The 20007-nt window shown below is 36.2% G+C and overlaps 1 protein-coding gene across 1 annotated transcript in view; it reads right to left on the reverse strand.

The window, feature by feature from the left end:
• Positions 1–5480: 5480 nt before the first annotated feature.
• The window catches only part of LOC107601035 (heparanase 2), an 86820-nt gene continuing 72293 nt past the window's right edge, over positions 5481–20007 (reverse strand). Inside the window, exons 11-12 of the mRNA XM_016293047.1 lie at positions 14090–14236; positions 5481–7129 (exon numbers count right to left, since the gene is read on the reverse strand). Of these exons, the coding sequence (XP_016148533.1) occupies positions 6967–7129; positions 14090–14236 (310 nt within the window). The 3' untranslated portion in view covers positions 5481–6966. The remainder of the gene's footprint in view (positions 7130–14089; positions 14237–20007) is intronic.

Consider the following 20007-nt stretch of genomic DNA (forward strand, 5'->3'; position numbering starts at 1 on the left):
GGAAGGCGGTTTAGGAGTTTCAGGTAAGGGGATTTTCGATCCAGAGGCATTCGCTGCGTCATTCCCCTTGAAGGCGGCATCCAGAGATTTTCTCGCGTAAGAATGCATGGCACCTCGAATAGGCCAATCTTCTTCCATCGCATTCGTTAAAAGTTAGGAAAAAGTTAGAGAGAAGAAAGAACGAAAAAAGACTTACTTAGATCACCAAAGAAAGTATTATTATGTTCCCTTCTACATGTGTCAACTACAAAAGAAGTGCAGAGCTTCAGCACATGGATGTTACACAGTCGCCATCTTGGCCCGCCTCGAATAATCCCGATCTGAAATAATGGTTCACATATCTTTTGATTCAGATCGAAACTTCGGACCGTGGTTCGTGAATAATTTGATTTAGATTGGAACTTTGGAGTGGGTTCGCTAATCATTTGATTTAGATCAGAACTGTATCGTGAATCATTTGATTTGAATCATTTAGGACTATTATTATGTTGTAATGTTTGGTTGACCAATTAGCAGACTGACTGAAGTTTGCACGTTGAATTTGTATTCCATTGTCCTTTCTTTGAGAATATTTAATTAAGTTAGCCATCTTATATAACGTTTCACAGTTACTCGTGTAATTCGTCAGATTATTTAGGCTAATAATATCTAAAAGACAAAGGAATCATGCAATCAGGGTGTTAAAATAAACAAAAAAAACTCACCTTATTGCTATGACTGTATCCCCTGTGAATGTTATATCTTCAATAAAAAAAATTAAAATAAAAAATAAGGAATCCCTAGCAGAAACTCAACAAAAAAAAAAGCCACTGCACAAAACAAATCCCAGCAGGGTCCGTCACTTTTTTGGGTCCCCTTGAAACATTTCCGTTGTGGTCCGTGCTATTTGCAGCGCGTTTCTTCATTTGCATGTGTTGTGAGGATTTGCAGCGCGTGTGTTGTCAAACTGATGAAGATGTTTTCTTAATTTGCTGGTGTTTTTACAATTTGCATGTGTTTTCTTAAGTTGCAGCGCGTTGAGCTCTCTCGGCCACCGTACTTTGGAGCTTGTGAATTTGATTTAGATTGGGACTTCGATGCGGGTTCGCAAATCTTTTGATTCTGATTTCTTTTTTTTTTTTTATTAAATAGTATGAAACATCAAACCATTAAGGCAGTACCAGGGCCGGACTGGGTCGCAATTTCAAGCCAGGAAATCTCACACTCATCCAGGCCACACAGAAAAAAAGAGGCCAAAATGGTACATTTTGGGGTACAACAGCGTGTCACTGCAGCAGTACCCTTAAAAGAATATCTTTGTACCTTTTTTTTTTTTTACCCCTAATAGGTACATATTAGTACGTAGTAATTCGTACACATAAGGTACTAATATTTACCTATTAGGGGTAAAAGGCAAAAATACGTCCTTTTTAAGGGTAGGCCTACTGCTCCAGTGACAAGCTGTTGTATCCCAAAAGGTACCCATTTTGGCCTCTTTTTTCTGTATATAGCCTATTGACCCACTACAAATTCTGAAACCACAGATAACCCTATCATTTAAATGGCCATCACATAAAATGTCTAAATCCTTGGTCTGGGGCCGTAAACAATAATTAAAGGTTGTCTCTTGAACTGCACCTTCACTTCCCTTTTTACTTTTCTTCATTTATCTCTGTCTATAATATCTCTGTCTCTCCCTTTTTTATTGTACCTGTCACTTCTTGACTAGCAGGTCTACTGTTGTGAACAGAACTGTGTCCACCTTGTTGCAAAACGACCACCTCATTGCAATTTATCATCACAGAATGTTATTTATCTTTAAATGACTTAAATACCCGATATTTAACAAACCTATATTTCATACAAATATATCAAAACAATTTTCTAAAGTGCCTAAAATCCAAATCAGTACAATATCTTTTTTGAAAAATCCTAATACTGAACACACTATTGCATTATTAGGCTGTGATATTTTTGTGTTTGTGTCTGCGCAAGCTCCCTCCCTTCCTATACAATAAATCCATGAGAATATCTTTGTGCTAAATGTATTAATGTAACTTTGATTATTATTAATGATGTCCTTTAGAACAGTATTCTGAATGATGTTTAAAATAGTGTGCCCCTGATAGCCTAACAGATAAGCTACTAGCAGTTTAATACTCAACTAGGTTAATAAAGACAAAACTCTTTAGCATATTTACAGATGAAACTGACCTGCACCTGAAGCCCTGATTTGGCATTTTTGCTACATTTTGCTGCTTCTTCTGGCCACTTCAAAGAAAGAAAGAAAGAAGGAATACAAAAATACAAGACCCTTTAAGAAAATTAACAATGGTTTTATTATAGTAAAAATGTAGTAGCGTGGTTTTTTTTTTTGTTTTTTTTTTTGCTAAACACCATGGTTCAACTATGGTTAGTTTAGCAAAACTATAGTAAACATGTTTTGTTTTTGTTTCTTTCACCTTAATAGGACACATGAATGTAGAATGTAGAATATAGAAGTGCAGTTTTCACTGCTTTAGGTTTAACAGAACTTTGGATAGTTTCAGTATACATGTCTAGATCAACTTAAAAAAGAGAGGTTTAGAGCCAGATTTTTATGTATGTGAAATTTAGCTAGCAGGAAACACAAATTAATTAAGTTATATTTTCCTATATTCTCTTTCAAGTAGTCAAACAACCCAAAGAAAACATCACTTACAAAATGAGATTAGGAACATAAAAAAGTGACCAAAATTACTCTGTGTGGATACATTGCCAAACAAGCGAATGACATCTTCATCAGAAGAGGGACAAAAAAAGCAACTCATTTCAATCTCTGAGTTATATTATAATTACGCCCATAAGCTTTTTGTGAAATTTGGAGTAACACATTAATTTGTTGTTTGACCTCTTCATATATAAGGAGATAATTAGTTTCCAAAGTCGGACATCGCATGTTATGATTTTCAAGGGCATAGAATTTAATAGGGACACTATGACATGTCCCTACCAATATCCAGCGACTATTCAATTGTCCCTAGCAATAATTTTGATCAAACAATTAGGCCTAAATGTCTGTTGTCTGCAGTCATGTCCCCATCAATGCCAAAATCAAACCTACACCCTTGTTAATATCTAATGCGATATTTACATCTAAAATTACACTTGGTTTGACATTTTATTTGGTTTAATATTTAACAGAAAAAAAATTATTTTATTTATTTTAGTTTATATTTTGCAGTGCAAGTTAGTGACTACTTTGATGGTTCTTGTGGTCTAAAGTTCAGTAAATATGTAAAGGCCTGCTGCGTCATGTCAGACTTTGTGACTCTTGACCAAGTGTGAATGTGTCTGGATTCTGTTTATGAGTGAACCACGTTGAGTCTGTTAAGATGAACCACATGTGAACTGCAGACATGTTTTGTTTTATAACATGATGGTAATTTTTTATGCACTTTAGTGCAGTTAATAGGTAGTATATTCATTTAATGACTGCATCAAGGCAACATATTTTGGTTTGCTCCAAATACATAACGCATCTACATGGCTATATAATTTAAAACATGTCTTGAACCAGCTTTGATGATAAGAGATCAAACCCCCCTTTATCTAAATCTGAGTCTCATTCAGGTGCAAATGGTTCTCGTCACTTAGTACTGCACACGATTGCTCTGACACCACAGTTCGCTCTCATTTCTCAACAAAGTCTTGTCCCAGCTGCTTGGAAAGGGAACATCTGCTGATGTACACACTGCAAACTGGCTCCTTCCCTTTGTGAACCCTCCAGCGCTGGGATGAGGACCCTGCCGGGCCTTTGAAGACTAGCGAGTTGATCTTCTCCCCCTGACCTGATGGGACATAAAGCTCTCGGTCTTGGGTTACCAGTTGCAGAGCACTGTCACAATTTATTTCTGTACTTCTTTGTGTTCAGGCTCTTGTATAAATCACCGAGCTCTTAGCTTGCTTTTATCCTGCACTCCTGAACATGTGCTGGAATACTACAATTCAGCCTCTATCTCACAGGACAGTCTCTTAAAGAGTCATACCAGACATTGTTCGTACTTGTTCAGTTTTCGTTTCATATTTGTACTATAATACTAATATTGTACAAATAGAATTCTATAATTCCCATTGTAGCTCAGATTCTTTTCGAAGGCTCATTCATAAACAGAAGCCAAGTTCATTCACACTTGATCAAGAGTCACAAAGTCTGACAAGAGCCAGCAGGCCATTACCTTACTGAAATTTAGACCACAAAAAGTACTCACTAACGTTCATAAACTAACACTGCAAAAAGTAAAATATAAAATGAATAGTGTTCTTAGCATTTTCATCTTTGTTAAATATCAAACCAAATAAAATGTCAAACCAAAATGAATGTATTTCAGATGTAAAATTATAAAAGACTTGTTTTCATTTACATTAATGTATAATATAAAGTACTGTATATAAATATATTTGAATATTCAATGCATTCAATATTGTAAATGACAAGTCAAAAACAAGATCTTCAATAAACATTTTTACTATTATTTTATTTATATATTTTGACAAAAATAATATTCAGACAACCATTTCCTTAATAAAATAACGCTCTTTAAATGAAAAAATATTAACAACCCTAAATTTGCAATAAACACATTCAAGGAGGAAAATAGCTTGTGAAAGTGTCATTTTACAAATCAAAGACCGTATAAATCTCTAAAATCACAACAGAGTCTTCCAAATCTAAGGAGATATTATGATGCTGACAGAATTATTGACCCTGGAAAATCAAACCGCTGTCATAACCAAGCCCGAGGAGGGGGAAATTAATTTTTTTTTTTTACAGAATTCATATAAACCGTTTGAAAGCTGAATCGCTATCTTTTTGCATTGTGAATGAGTGACCAAAGAATATACAATGTAAAACATTGTGATACACAAATGTGCATACTGTGAGCAAACTCGATACATTTGAAATTCAAAAGGCAGTTTCATTGCTAAACATTAAAAATCAGTCTCTGCTGTATGTTTTACAAAAAGTACAATAGAATTATCTGCCAATGTGGACAAGTCAACTGTTTTTATATACACACACACACACACACACACTCATAACCACACATATACATTTATATAAATAATATTTATAGAGCGAGGAAGCACACAGTTTAAATCAAAAACCAATTGTATGTACATTTAATATAAAAAAGTTTGTACCTATACAAAAACATGTCACTCATCATGCTTAATTTTAATTAAGGCAGCTAGCAGCAAAAATGAATCGCTGTACATGGGATTTATAGTGGCCCTAAAAGTATGTGCACAATTTGGCGACACTTAAAATATTTGAAAAAAGACAAAATATCAAGCCAAATGGTATTTTTTCAGAATGTATGATACTTGTCTTTGCCATTTTTGCAATTACTTTTTAAATGACTTGACAAATGTATTTTTGTGAAATGTATTGCTTGAAAAATAAATACCACTGGAACTGATATAATGTCTACAAGTAATTACATTTTAAGTGTGGCTTAATTGTCTAACACCTTCCAGGTACCCAGTATCAACACAGAGCAAGGTAGTGTTAATATAGCAGAAACTAAGCTCAGGTTCACAATGTTATAGAAAAAATATATAAAAATGCTTTGGACATGATGCTAACGGACAAGCTAATTTCCTGAGCTCTGCAACAACTTTATGATACACAGTTCTTCATAAAGCAAAACGGTGCCTTCAAAAACTCCCTACTCTTTCCTTTCAGCTTCAAAAGAGTCTGAGCTACAATGGGAAATCAAGCATGTAAACATTATAAATATAAAGCAGTATTTCTCAGAGAACCGATAAAGATTGCATAAAGATTGTGTGTTATGTGATTCCTTTCTAATTCAGCAATAAAATATAAGGACGTTTTAGTAAATATCTCTATATCTTTCCGTAGTACCTTCATCGTCGTACAGTTTGAAATTATAAAGCAGCGACTGAAAAAAAAAAAAAACATGGGACAGAGAACCCAAGAATGCAAGCTGTTTTTTAGGACATGGGTCAGTGTTAAAAGTTATAAAGATGGCTTTAAATAGGAGGTTTATATTTACTGTCCTGCGATGAAAAAGAAAGATTACGGATCAAGATTTGGCCCTGTGCCTTTTGAGTGGCTTTAGACCCCAGAATACAAAAAAGTACACAAGAGAGATGTAATTCAGATCAAACTGTTATTTGTACAATGTGATTTAGCAGGATTAACCTCCTTTCTTGGTCCTGAAACAGCAATCATAGTTCTAAGACTTGCAACCCTAAGCATAACCTACCTTTAAAATGATTGGTTGAAAGAACAATATTCAAGCCCCTTAAATCTAACCCTAAAATCTGATTGGCTGTCAAGCTGGAATGTTGTTTAAGAACCAACAAGGATGTTGATCCAGGAACACGTCCTACTCGGCTAAATCACATTAAGCTGACAGACAGGCCCACACAGAATCCGCACCCACAGAACTCCGGAGAATTGAAACGGCTGTCGCTTGCGTCCTGTGCATTTTCATCATTCAAATATTTTGGCTAATCTGAGAATGCTTCTAGCTACCAATGAGAATGTAGTGCTGTCATATCTGTTTAACACATTTTACCATGTTCAAACCCATTGCACAGATTTCCCCACAAAATTACTGCAGTCCGATTCTGATCGATCTACTTCATAATCGTCATACCGCATCTGAACCGCACATTGGCACTGGGTTCATAGCTTACGCTGGTCTTCAACATCGGATTACAAAGCTCTCCGTGAGGCACCGTGAGACTTCATTACACTCCTGCAACCGAAAGCGACAAAAAACCACAAAAGGGCGACCAAAATACATTCACTTTCCACAAGTCAAGCTTTTCTTGTGGTTAAAAAAAAGAGGAGAAATGTTGTTGGAAGCATTCAGTGCAACCCTTGCTTGAACCAAGGAGTCTTTTCCACGTCTCTGTGGGCTTTTAAAGAGAGGAGAAGGCCACGAGGATGTCTGAGGTCGGTCAGTGTGTGTGTTATCTGCGGCAGGCGTAGGCGTTAATATTCTTGATGACGTAGAAGCCGATGGATACAGGTGGCATGGCTATCGTTCTTCCGGCCCTGAGTGTCCGTGGCTTCAGCTCAGGGAACGTCTCATTGTCCACCATACGCAAGGGCTCTCCGTTTAGCTGCACAGACCTGCGGAGCAAAGGGACGAGTGTTAGCATGCAAACTGTTTTATATCAATATATCAATGTGAGAACTGTAATGGGCTTTCAGATATATAAACAAGTTCATTTGAAATCAAATATCAGTCCAAGTATAATTTTAGATAAAAATAGCTAGTTTTAGGACCCAGTTACACCAAGTGTAAAGGGAGTCTCCAATTACAGTGCATTCTCTGATCCCGCGCTAGGGGGCGCTACAGCTGCATTATCAACCTTATAGAAAACACAAACATCCCGATTTGAGAGCGTTTGGAACAGCTGGATGCCACACACAACTGTACAAAAGTTTGGGATTTGTATGATTTTTTAAAAATGTCTTGCTCACCAAGGTTGCATTTATTTGATCAAAAAATCCTGTAAAAAGGGCAACAGAAGTATTAAACTGTTTTCTATTTTATTAGTTTTTAAAATGTCATTTATTTCTGTAAAGCTGAATCTTTCAGCATCATTACTTCAGTCCCCAGTGTCACATGATCCTTCAGAAATCATTTTAATATGCTGATTTGCTGCTCAAGACATATTTATTATTATTATCAATGTAGAAAACAGTGCTGCTGTTTTTATTTTTTGGGGGGGAAGCATGAAACCATTCAGGATTCTTTGATTAAAAGAATGTTCAAAAGAACATACATATGAAACAGATATTTTTTTGTTGTTGTTGTTGTTGTAACATTATAAATGTCTTTACATTTACTTTTGATCAATTTAATGTATTCTTGCTTAATAAAAGTATTAACTTCTATCAAGATGTTTTTTAAATGAAATAAATAAATAACCTGACTGTTAAGTTTTTGTTTTGTTAAAACAATTTTCTTTGAAAAATATTTAATGCTAAATATAATGCATAATAACAACTATTTTATATGTAATTTATTGATTCCCGTGACTCTATTAGGGAAATGGAAGGTCACATTGCATTGTGGCATAATATTCTGTACAATATGCAAATATAATAGGTAATTTGGATATTTGTATACCGTACATAGTATACTTATTACTACAAAAAAAGTAAGAGTAATATGTTAGTGTCCTATTCTGAGCACAGCCAGGGATAGTTATCTTTATTACCATCAAGACATATACAACAACCGAGTAAGAAAAAATTAAAAACAATATTACCATGTCATTGGTCTCAAGTGGTCCACATAACCATTGACATAGTATAGAAAAAAATTCTAAGGAAGACAATGGCTACCATCAACTGTTTGGTATACCAACAGTCTTCAAAATATCTTCTATTATGTTCAACAGAAGAAAGAAACTCGTGCAGGTTTGGAACAACTTGGAACAACAACAGGGTGAGTAAATGATGACAGAATTTTAATTTTTCGTTTGAATTATCCCTTTAACTTGAGTCTGATTACAAGTTAACACTGTTTCCTAACAGATGAAGGTTTAAACATTTATATTTTTAGGGGGGGGGGGAATCCTGCATTGACTGTTGGTTTGGAGAGACTTTTGTAAAGAAAGAAGCCGTCCTGACCATTTCCTATAGTTCTACTCTTCCAGCAGACATCTGGATGATCTGACCCATCACCTCATCTTATCTTATGGTACCACAGACTGAAATGATCAGGAAGCTGAGTTTGCTTTGGGCCTGAAGCCCTTCTGAAGCGCAGTGTGACTACACGCATCAGATGCTCAGATTGTTGATCTTCCCAATCAGCTTTACCCCCAGGGAGGATTTATGCTCAGGAGTTCAAAGCAGACAGAAGTATGTAAGAACACAGTCAGCGGTGTTTCGCTCAGGGCTTCTGCAGAGGAAGATCAGCATTTCCTCTGGATAGAATTCAGATTGAATTAAAGTCTCCAGATAGTTCTGGAGGTCTAACGACCTCTGGCTACAGATGTAGGTATGTGTTTGAGAAATGAAAAGACCTGAAAAGACAAACCCTTCAAGGCACAGAGAGATCACAAACATCAGCCGTGATCACACAGTAGCTCTGGTTTGAGAGGTTCCAGCTCTGAAGTTAGATTTAAAAGATAATGTTCAGGTCAGCTTCTACATTAAACCGCTTTTAAGGCCTAAAAAAGAAAATCAGGTAACGGTAGAGCTGTTCCTACAGTATGTAGATGCACTGATTTTTTGGGGAAGATAACACTTTACATAATTTAAGCATTTAAAAATGTGCTCTCCTTTTCTAAATATTACTATTTAGAACAGTAGACAAAGTACTAAAAATAATGATTTTCTGTGATAATGTAAATGAAGAGGAAGCCTTTAGAATGTTTAAAAAAGCTTAGTCTGGAAAAAAACGAATATCTCTGTACATTAAATAAATAAAAATGATATTTAACGTATAATTTAGTATTATATATAGGCCTACACAAGTTATAAAATTTATTTGATCAAAAATACAGTAAAACAATAATTTTGTGGAATATTATTATAACTTAACTGGTTTCTATTTAAATATATATATTTTTAATTATTCCTTCAGTCTTTAGTCACGTTTGCATCCTAGTATTAATTTCTTATATATATATATATATATATATATATTAGCGCTGTCAATAAATTAAAAAAATTAACTAATTAATTTTCTGAAATTAATCGCGATTAATCTCACCTAACATTAAAGTTTTTAAATATACTTTTATATTGCAATAATTTCAAATTCAATCTTCAAATTAATGCACAAACAACATAAAGACAGTATATATTTTTTAAATATTTGTTTAATGACATCTTTGTTATGACTGAAGGCCAGTATCAATGATACCAATACTGATTTCTCTATAAAATTGCCCCCCCCCCATATTTAACCATTGACTATATCCATTCAACATTACAGTATAATTGAGAGCTATCAATTTTAATATTTATTAGACTTTAAAAAATAACCTCTAATTCAAGTGAACTAGATTATAATCAAACCCATTATAATAAATGTCATATTTACCTGTGTCCTTCAGCAGAAATATACAGAAATTGAAATTGAAGTTATCAAAAGTCTCTATTAATGAGCTGACGAGTTAAATCGGGTGTGCTAGATGAGTGAGACAGTGCTGGGCTGTTCCAGGACAGTTTTGAAAACCCTTTCAGAGACATGTTCTAAAATGTGACTCATATAAAATATATTACATGCATGCATACTTTTAAAGGGGTCATATGATGCTATTTCAAATTTTCTTTTCTCTTTGGAGTGTTACAAGCTGTTCGTGCATAGATAAGATCCCTAAAGTTGCAAAGACTAAAGTCTCAAACCCAAAGAGATATTCTTTGTAAAAGTTAAGACTTGTTAAGACAGCACCCTCCTAAAACGCCTCGTTTAAACACGCCCCCACATGTCTACATCACTATGTGGGAACATTTGCATAACGCCGCCCAAATGTTCACGCAAAGAAAGAAGGCGTAACTTTTATTCTCCCTGTAGTATTTTTGTTGCCGCCGCCATGTCGTGGAGCGAAACTACTTTGTTTGGCCTTCCAAAAGAGGACGATATCTGCTTCGTCATGCCTCGTTGTTCTCAAGCCCGCCGGCCTCCGCTTACTAAAGCCCACCGTGTGTGACACTGTGTGTTTCGTTGTGAAGGCGAAACGACTTTGTTTGGCCTTCCAAAAGAGGACACAACTAGAAATCAGTGGTTAAGTTGTATTTACAACACTGTTCCAGAACAGTTCAACCCATGTGGTTGCCGCAAGCCGGCCGGCTGCTACTTCATCAAATCCGCCGGCCATGTTGTTCTCAAGCCCGCCGGCCTCCGCTTACTAAAGCCCACCGTGTGTGACACTGTGTGTTTCGTTGTGAAGGCGAAACTACTTTGTTTGGCCTTCCAAAAGAGGACACAACTAGAAATCAGTGGTTAAGTTGTATTTATAACACTGTTCCAGAACAGTTCAACCCAAATATTCAGATGTGTGCAGCACATTTTATGGAGGACTGTTTCCCGAACCTGCAGAGTAGCCTACAATACGTCTGTGCACAAAGGCTGTTTCTATAAAGTGGGGCAGTTCCAACTTTGCAAGGACACAGGCTCACAGCCTGTAAGTAAGTTTTTTATATTTAAAGAATTTGCCACTGACGATTCAAACGTGAGTTTTGAGCACGCGCTGCGAGCACAGTACCGTTTCCGCGCTCGCTTGACTCACGCCTGGCGCTGAAGTTAAGTGGAGCACGTGTCTGAAACGTCTTCCGTTCTGCACTTCTTGTCAAGAGAAAAAGTGACAGAAACAGCAGTTGTGAGTGGAGTGGCCAACCCTAGCCCCACCCCTGCGTTAAATATTTTTAACACGTTGAACTGAAAAAATTAATCGCCTGCGTTAACTAGCTAATTCTGCCACCACTAATATATATATATATATATATATACTAATAAATAAATAAACATATATTGTATATTACATTATAGTATTAATTTAATACTGCTTTTTTAAATAAATTTTTTAATAAATGTATTCCTGGGACATCAAAGCTGAACAGAATTTGTAACAATGTGAACGCCTTCACAGTTACTTTTAATCAATTTAATGCATAGTATTAATTTCTTTAAAAAACTAAAATAATTACAAATAATTATTTTATACATACAGTACATGTTACATTATATATACACATTTACACAGAAATTGTTAAATGTCAGGTAAGTGTACCCAGCTCTCTGAATACCCCTTTCTCTCTTTGTTTCCATTTTAAATGACAGAAATATGATTCAAAACAGACAAAGACAGATCAAAATGTATCCTTGAAAAGAGCAACTCTGTCTGAGAGTGTTTAAGTGTGACCCCACAAAATGAGCAGTTAATTTCCCTGCATATGCGTTACAGAGGAGTTAAGCATTGGAATGTGTCATGAGTAACTTTATAGTCTGCCTGTATATGTTACTCACTGAGTTTGCTCTGGAACACACTGATTCAGCCCATATGGAACGGTGGGCATTTCTGAAGACACAAATACGCCGCATGCTTCACTATTTCTGACTGCACAGACACAATATTAGGCAGGAGGACTAGACTAATTAACCTAATAACTGCATTTAATGTGAATAAAAAGTACAGATTTGATTTAAAAATGGCCACAGATTTGCAGGCTTTCGAGTTTCTTCGGAATCAAAAAGAAGTCATATTTCTATAAATACTGTATTATGGAGCATGGCAAGTGGATGGTTTATGATTATTAACCGTGGGAATGGGTCTATCAAAACACACATGATTATGGGTTTGTTTTCATACGGGTCTATGATAGATTGCTCTCTGTGATATAACTGGTAATTACTCTCTGCTTCTTCTGAATATTCCTCTCTATCCTTCATTCAGTTTTTTCTCCTGTTGCGGGACGGAGGGATTTAAGTGTAGACTTATTCAAAGAGTTTCTGTTTCACTGATCGACCCCACGATCATGTTTTCAAAGTATCACGCTTAACTCCCAATAACAGACGTTAAGCTCAGACTGAGGTGGCCTTCTGGATCACAATTCCTCAAAAGAAAACAAGAAAAAACCGAGAGGAGAGCAAAAACTGGTTGAAATTCACGCTGAAAGCTGCTGACAAAACTATTGCCAACATCTGCCCCGAAGGAAGCTGCATTTCACTGTACACTCAGTTTGAATTGAGCTTCAATAAACCGAGACAATGTTATTAGGCTAAATCAATTGGATTGTCCATGTTTAATGGACGTTTTGATGTTTAGTTCTTGGTTTCAAATTATTTCAAGTGGAAAACTCAAAACAGAACACTCTCTGGTGTTTTTGTCGGCTTGGAGTGAAAAATATGATGTGTGAGTAAAAATACAGACAATCTGTGAATCATATCAGAGCGAGATGGGGTGTCTGTGGCCAGCGAGTATGCTTGTTAAGTAATCACATTTGTGAACGTTCTCATTCATGACTAATGTCTTTTTGGTTGAACAAGTCGTTAGAAATAACCTGTCAAGACCAACGAAATGTTGTATTTTAAATACATTAGCGGAGAATCTACTTGGCACCGTATGAAGCATTTATGTGATAGAAAACATCGAACACAATAACTGAAAACACATTCAGAAGAGCTTCAGCCAGAAGAATTCAAAAAGAAAATGTCCATAAGGGTCAAGATAGATGTTGAGAACGTAGACGTGTTTGTTTCAGCTGTACTTTGGCTTTATCAAGTAAGCGAGCGCCAACAAGATAATCCTCAAATCCCATTTAAGAGTTTGAGGGGATGAACAGGCCATGTTTTTATGACCCAGGTCTCTCTTTTGCCCTTTCCATGATTAGGTTAGTGTTGGCGAAACGGGATCCCCATTTATGGAAGAGTTGAATATTTAGTCAGAAAACAGTTAGCACTGTGTGTGTGTAGACAGTTATAGAGCACCAGATTTATCTGTTCCGTCTGAGTTAATATGTTTAGTAAAGCAACAACACTCCACGTTGATTATTATAGTAAACCGAGAACAGAAGCATAAACCACATTCTTAAAAAAAGCTGAGGTAACTAATAATAAGTTAATATAATTTAACATAACACAATTTTGTATAGTACAATAATATAATATAGTAATACCATATTTGATATAATTCTCAATATATTACATTCCTAATATTATTATGTAGTAATACTATTAATATAATATAATATAATATATTAAGTGTTGGGCAACGATTTATCGCATCCAAAATAAGTTTTTGTGTACATAATATATGTGTGAGTGTTGTGTATATTTAGTATGTATATATAAATGCACACACATGCATGTAATTATTTAAGAAAAATATGTTATGTTCCTATATTAAATATATTTATATATAATATAAATTATATGATTATAAATATATACATGTAAATACATGCAAATATTTTTTTAAATATGTGGTACAATGTGAAAAATATATACTGTATGTGTGTGTTTTTATATATACATAATAAATATACACAGTACACACACACATGTTTTTGTATTATTATTTTATGTTCCTTTTGTCAGTAAATCGCTGTCATGGATGATTATTGACTTACATGGAGTGAAGTCCATCTGTGCCGAAGGGCTGTAACAGGTATTGGTGAACAGTTTTATTTCGTAAAGTCCCGGCCAGCTTGATTTTTTTCCGTGAACGATGCAGGTTGATGATATAGATGGTTATGGACCCTCTGACATAATCGTGACTGCAGGAAAGAGTAAAAAAAAAACATTAAAATGTACAAAACGGCAACGGTTGATTTTGGAAGGATCATGTGACGCTGTAGACTGGAGTAACGGCTGCTGAAAATTCAGCTTTGCCATCACAGGAATAAATTACATCCTAAAATAGACTCAAACATATGTCACCTTATTACTGTTTTTTTAATGCAGCCTGGGTGAACATAACAGACTTATTTTCAAAAACTACTTTGATGACTTTACAGCTAACAAGCCTTCAATACTGATAACTGAATACACTTCAAAAACAAATCAACACATTTGAAAGAATATGGGCAGACGATGCAGCTAAAATGTATCAAACTCTCCTCATTTACCATTTGAAATTCCACATACGTTGTTCACTCACATACTGTAATACTGACAGAAACATTGAGTCTGTTCCCAGAATTCCTTTTACAAGAGACAATGTGTTATATTTTATAAGGGTCCAAACCCTGACGTGATCCAATTTCAGTACACAATAACCAAATTATAGAGTACTGTATATAAGCAAAGGAGGCCCCAGTACTACGTCATGTGAAAGAGCTGATTGTTTTCACATAACTGTAAAAGCATTAGCTCCCCTCCCAAATTCACTGGGGTAACAAAAGCTTTATATGTGTTGGACGATCGTGCTTACGTTACAGCGACTCCAGTGTACTGCTCCGTGTTTTCAGGGTAATACTGCTGAAGAGCTAGCTTTAGGGAATACTAACTGAAGATAAGTATCTGGCAACACGATTAGGCAAACATGATAAAATTCAATAAGGATTCTAAGGTAAAGGCAAGGAAAACATAGCAGCAAATCACGAATGCCACATGTGGTAAAGGCCCAACTGCACCGGTCAGAGCAAGCCTGTTAGTAATCTCACCAATCGCGAGCAACCCGGGCCATGTGCATCTTTACACCTTGGATAGAGTGCAGCACACTGAATAGAGTTCAAGGGAAAAAAAAGTCAGGAACGAGACAAACCCGAGACTGTGTAATGAAAACATCTCTCATGTCATGTGATACATATGTGGTGTCTCAGTTTTAATAGACTTTGGTAACTTGGGTAGATATTTTCCAGAAGGGCGCATTAGATCAGACGAACAGATCGAAAAATGATAAACATTGTCCAAGACTTTGAAACAATGTGCCTCTCCAGCATTCGCATGGGGAACGTAAACATGGAATCCTTTGTTTGATGTCAGCGAATGGTCCTGGGGAAGAAACCACTCAAAGCACCGAAAATGAGGCCTGTTTTGTATAAGGGTGTTGTGATGGATTAGTGAAGATACTGAAAGCATATCCATGACTTGTCTGACCGGCCATTTTAACCACTAATAGAATGAAAAACTTGAAAGAGGCTGGAGTGAATGAGACCCGAATGTCTTGCAAAAAACCCGTCTTTGGAACATCGTTCGCTTTTCCACTGACACAGAGGAAATTCTGGGAATTAGTTCATATGATTGTTGACATTTAACAGTGCCATTTTAATAAAAAACATTTTCATTTAAATCAAATCGCCTGTCTATAATCAATAAAAACAGTCAACATCACCTTGCCACTGGACAGGCAAAGCAAAAGCAACGCGTTTAGTGAATAGGTTTTAGCTGCAGACCAGCTGTTTTTGGGTTTCATGGCATTTACAGAGATTACTTGTTCGGTTTGTGGTGGTTTCGGTTTGATGGATAAGACACAACGTGATGAGATTTTGAACGTGGCCCAAAACTCTGTCATCTGTATATGTATCAGAAATTGTAACTGGATAACGTCAGAATATCTCATAGTTGCAGACCTAAAAGCCTGAAAACCTCTCAACTAAAAATTAAGATGTTAAAAGAAGAACATACAAGTGCATGCTTTAAATACATATTTGATGTCAAAGCTTTAAATGTCCTAATCATGCAATTACAAACCAACTCCTAAACTGCAGTGTTGAGGTAGCAATGCCTCATTTTGCAAAGTCACTCACTGGCAAGCAAAAAGAAACAATAATCTTAAAATGTCTCTCGCTTAAGTATCTTTTGATAGTCTGATTCATTTTAGTGATTCGACAATTCATTTTAGGGATTCAGTGATTCATTTCAGTGAGTAAATGATTCATTCTAGTGATATAATAATTCATTTTCATGATTCAGAAATTCATTCAAACTTATTATGTTGTCTTTTATTTAACAAAATATGTAAATGCTGCTAGCTTTTGACTTACTTAATAATACAAATTATGACATTTCTAGTTTCGTTACTTGCGTTCAACAAATTTCTCTCTTCAGTTTAATGTTGTCATCTAAATGTACATCCTCAGTTATTGGCAGATAAATACTGCTCTCATTATAAATACAAAGATAATATCTGTGTTGACTGCACTAGCATTCAAAAGTTTGGGGTCAGCAAGATTTATTTTTAAAACGATTATTACTTTATTTCAGCAAGAGTGCATTAAATTAATGAAAAGTGACAATAAAGACATTTTATGTTACAAACGATTTCTAATAATTCAAATAAATGCTGTTCTTTTGAACTTTCTATTAATTAAAGGATCCTAAAAGTAACACAGCTGTTTTCAACATTGATAGTAAAAAAAATATGTCATAAATGTATATCAATTACATTTTAAAATATAATAAAAATAGTTTTTTAAACAATAAAATGTGTTAATTTAAATTGCAATAATATTTCAAAATACTGTTCTAATGGTTCCCCCCCCCCCCAAATAAATTATTTCAAAAAACATTGAAAACATTTTTCTGACCCCAAACTTTTGAATGGTAGTGCATTTAAAAAGATACATTACCATTAAAAAGCTTTCATGTTTTTGTTGACTGTACTTCACATTACGGGTAGCACATTTCAAAGCAGCTTTCCCAACGCTGTTTTTTTTTACATGTCTGTTTCAGTAAAATCGTCTGTCCTGCAGGAATTCTGAAGCCAGGGGCCTGTAGCAGCACAGACACAGAGCTGTAACTGAGCTGAGACACAGGGATCTGTAGACCGTAAACCTACACTGCTGCTGAAAAGCTGGCAGGTCCCGCTCACATCATTCTGGGGTAATAGATAATCATCAAAGGGAACGATGGCACTTTTTATCTGACCTGGGTACAGACCTTCCTATTGTCCCGCAGCTCTACTCCCCTCACCTGCCTGAGCCTCTGGTGTCTTTCAGCGCCTCTCGCACTGTAGAAAGAGACTCCGCACACTTGACAATTGATACTTGTTAAATTTTATGGGCTCTCACTCTGAAAGAGTGGCTGTCTGGACTCTGCAATTTATGTGTTTGAGAATGAACAGGTAAGCCCTAAAATCCTCCACTATGGCTACGTACTCAGATGACGGGAATCTGTGTGAAGATAATGCTACAGGTAAAAAAAAAAAACACACATGCAATCTTGTTATGGTTATGTACTTGCTATATACTGTACACTGAAGTTCTGTTCCAAAATCTAACAAGCAGCCTACCTAGACAGAATTTTAAGGCATCATAAGCATGTTCCCAACACCAAGTCAACAACATTTCACTGACTTCTAAGAAATTGGTTCTGGAGCCAATTTTCACATTGGACAATCAAGTGGCAACCCAACACAGCACCAAAATAGTTGATTGTACAAAATTGAATTACAGTGGTTTCATGCTCTCTGCATCCATTATTCCACCACATAAAACACTGTGGTCGGAACAAACCATGTTTATCTCTATTTGAAGTGAAGCCGTATTAAATGCAGTCTGGGCCATATTTAAATAGTTTTGTTCAAAACGTTGGAAGGCAATAAGATCACGGCACAAGAGTTTTAAACACTGATAATAATGTTTTTGAGCAGCAGATAATGAAGGATTTCTGAAGGACCATGTGACACTGAAGACTGGAGTAATGATGCTGAAAATTCAGCTTTGCCAGCAAGGGAATAAATCACATTTTATTAAAAAGGATGTGACGTTTTTTGCGAGCTGGCTAGTCTCAGTTATCTATAAAAGTTTCTGCATCATTTAATCAGAGGAGTGGCTCAGTGGCAAGCTTCGTTTTAGCAATTATTTTAAGCTTAATTTGAACAATTATTTTACTAAATCTTCTGTTTTTTGGCTGAGAAGTACTAAGAAAAACACTCCAACGAACCCAGTTAATCCCTGATGGAGAGGCCACAAAAATGATTGCTGATGACCATGCTAACAATCCTGTCACTGACCCTAACCTTATACAAGCTATGAAGAGCATAGCGGAGGATATAGTGGCAGTGATTGACGTTAAGATCTCAACGGTTCTCGAAGCAATATATAACCAATCATCTAAAATTCAAAGCTTTGTACAGAATTGAAGTGACTGAAACTACTTGCAGTGCCAAGGAAACCAAGATTCAGGACATGGAAAAACGAATACGAGATTTCACGGAAAAGGTAGACGACTTCGGGACAGATTTTCTAAACAGGGCAAATTTCAAAACAGCTCTGATCGGTGTGGAAATTTCCGCGGGTGATTTACTGACAACGCGTAAATTAAAGAACACAGATGCAACATCTCATTTACATATGGACTAACGCAATATACCAAGCGCAGCACAAATTAGCATAGTCGCAAATAAGCAGAGCCAATGCTCATCAGGTGTGGGTGATCTACTTATGACACAGGTGCAAAATAGTTTAAGACGTGCTTTTTTGGGGCGTTAATGGCGCTAATACCAGTAATTTGACGAGCGCAAACGTTAGTAAATCACGTTGCGCGATTCATTTTAATACTCTCCTCCCATAAATTTTGCGTCTGAAAGGAAAACTCCTACAAATGTATATTCAATAAGGTCAGGTGCAAAAATATGTGTCCACGCCTTTTCAGCACTAATTCTTCACTGCGTGTCTTTAGAAAATCCTGATAATACAGTTTTAACGCCAAAAGAGGGTTTTCACTGGTGCAAGCTGTTAGTAAATTTAGCCCTTGGAGAATTGTGGAAAAAGACACAATGTACGTATTACTGGCTTACCTGAGGATACTGGAGATTCTAATGTGCTCAAGTTCTTCGAAAAATGGATTCCGGAAAACACCTCAACTTGGACACAAAGGCGGGCAAATTGAAATTGGAAAGAGCCCATTGCTCCTTCGCTCCAAAGCCGTCAAGGCCGCCGTCACCAACCTATCATTGTTTGTTTTCATAATTTCCAAGAAGTAGAGCACGATGGCACCCACCAGTAAGCACTTATCTCTCAACAGTAAAGGCTGGAATACACTGCACTACTTTTAAAATATAAAGGCTGGAATACACTACACGATTTTTGCCCCAAGAAGTTCACTTCTCCAGAGGAGGTGACCGTTTTTCTCGCCTCCCAACAAGTGCCTGCTTAGAGATGATGTAATTCTACTGCAGACCTTGCCTAGACTTTGAAATACATTTCCATTGTATTAAAGGGGTCATATGATGCTTTTTAAAATATCATTATTTTGTGTATTTGGTGTAACAGAATATGTAGACATGCTTTAATGTTCAAAAACAGGTCCTCTATGCCCCACCTCTCTCAAACGCTTCGTTTTCTACAAAGTCGCTTGTCTTACGACAAGCGCAGTCTGCTCTGATTGGCCAGCTGACCCAGTGCATTGTGATTGGCCGAACACTGCAAGCACTCGTCGGAAATGTAACGCCCCTTACCATAATCACGAGCTTCATCTTTCAAAATAAATGTAAAGACAGAGCCTGAAAGGGGAACAGAGTCGTGTGACAGACACAGTGATGAATATGTGTTTGCAGTACACAAGCCACGGTTAAGACAGCTGACTCCACTGTGATGTGACC

This window comes from Sinocyclocheilus grahami, unplaced genomic scaffold, assembly GCF_001515645.1.
Source record: "Sinocyclocheilus grahami isolate Dianchi unplaced genomic scaffold, SAMN03320097.WGS_v1.1 scaffold297.1, whole genome shotgun sequence".
Classification (NCBI taxonomy): Eukaryota; Metazoa; Chordata; class Actinopteri; order Cypriniformes; family Cyprinidae; genus Sinocyclocheilus; species Sinocyclocheilus grahami.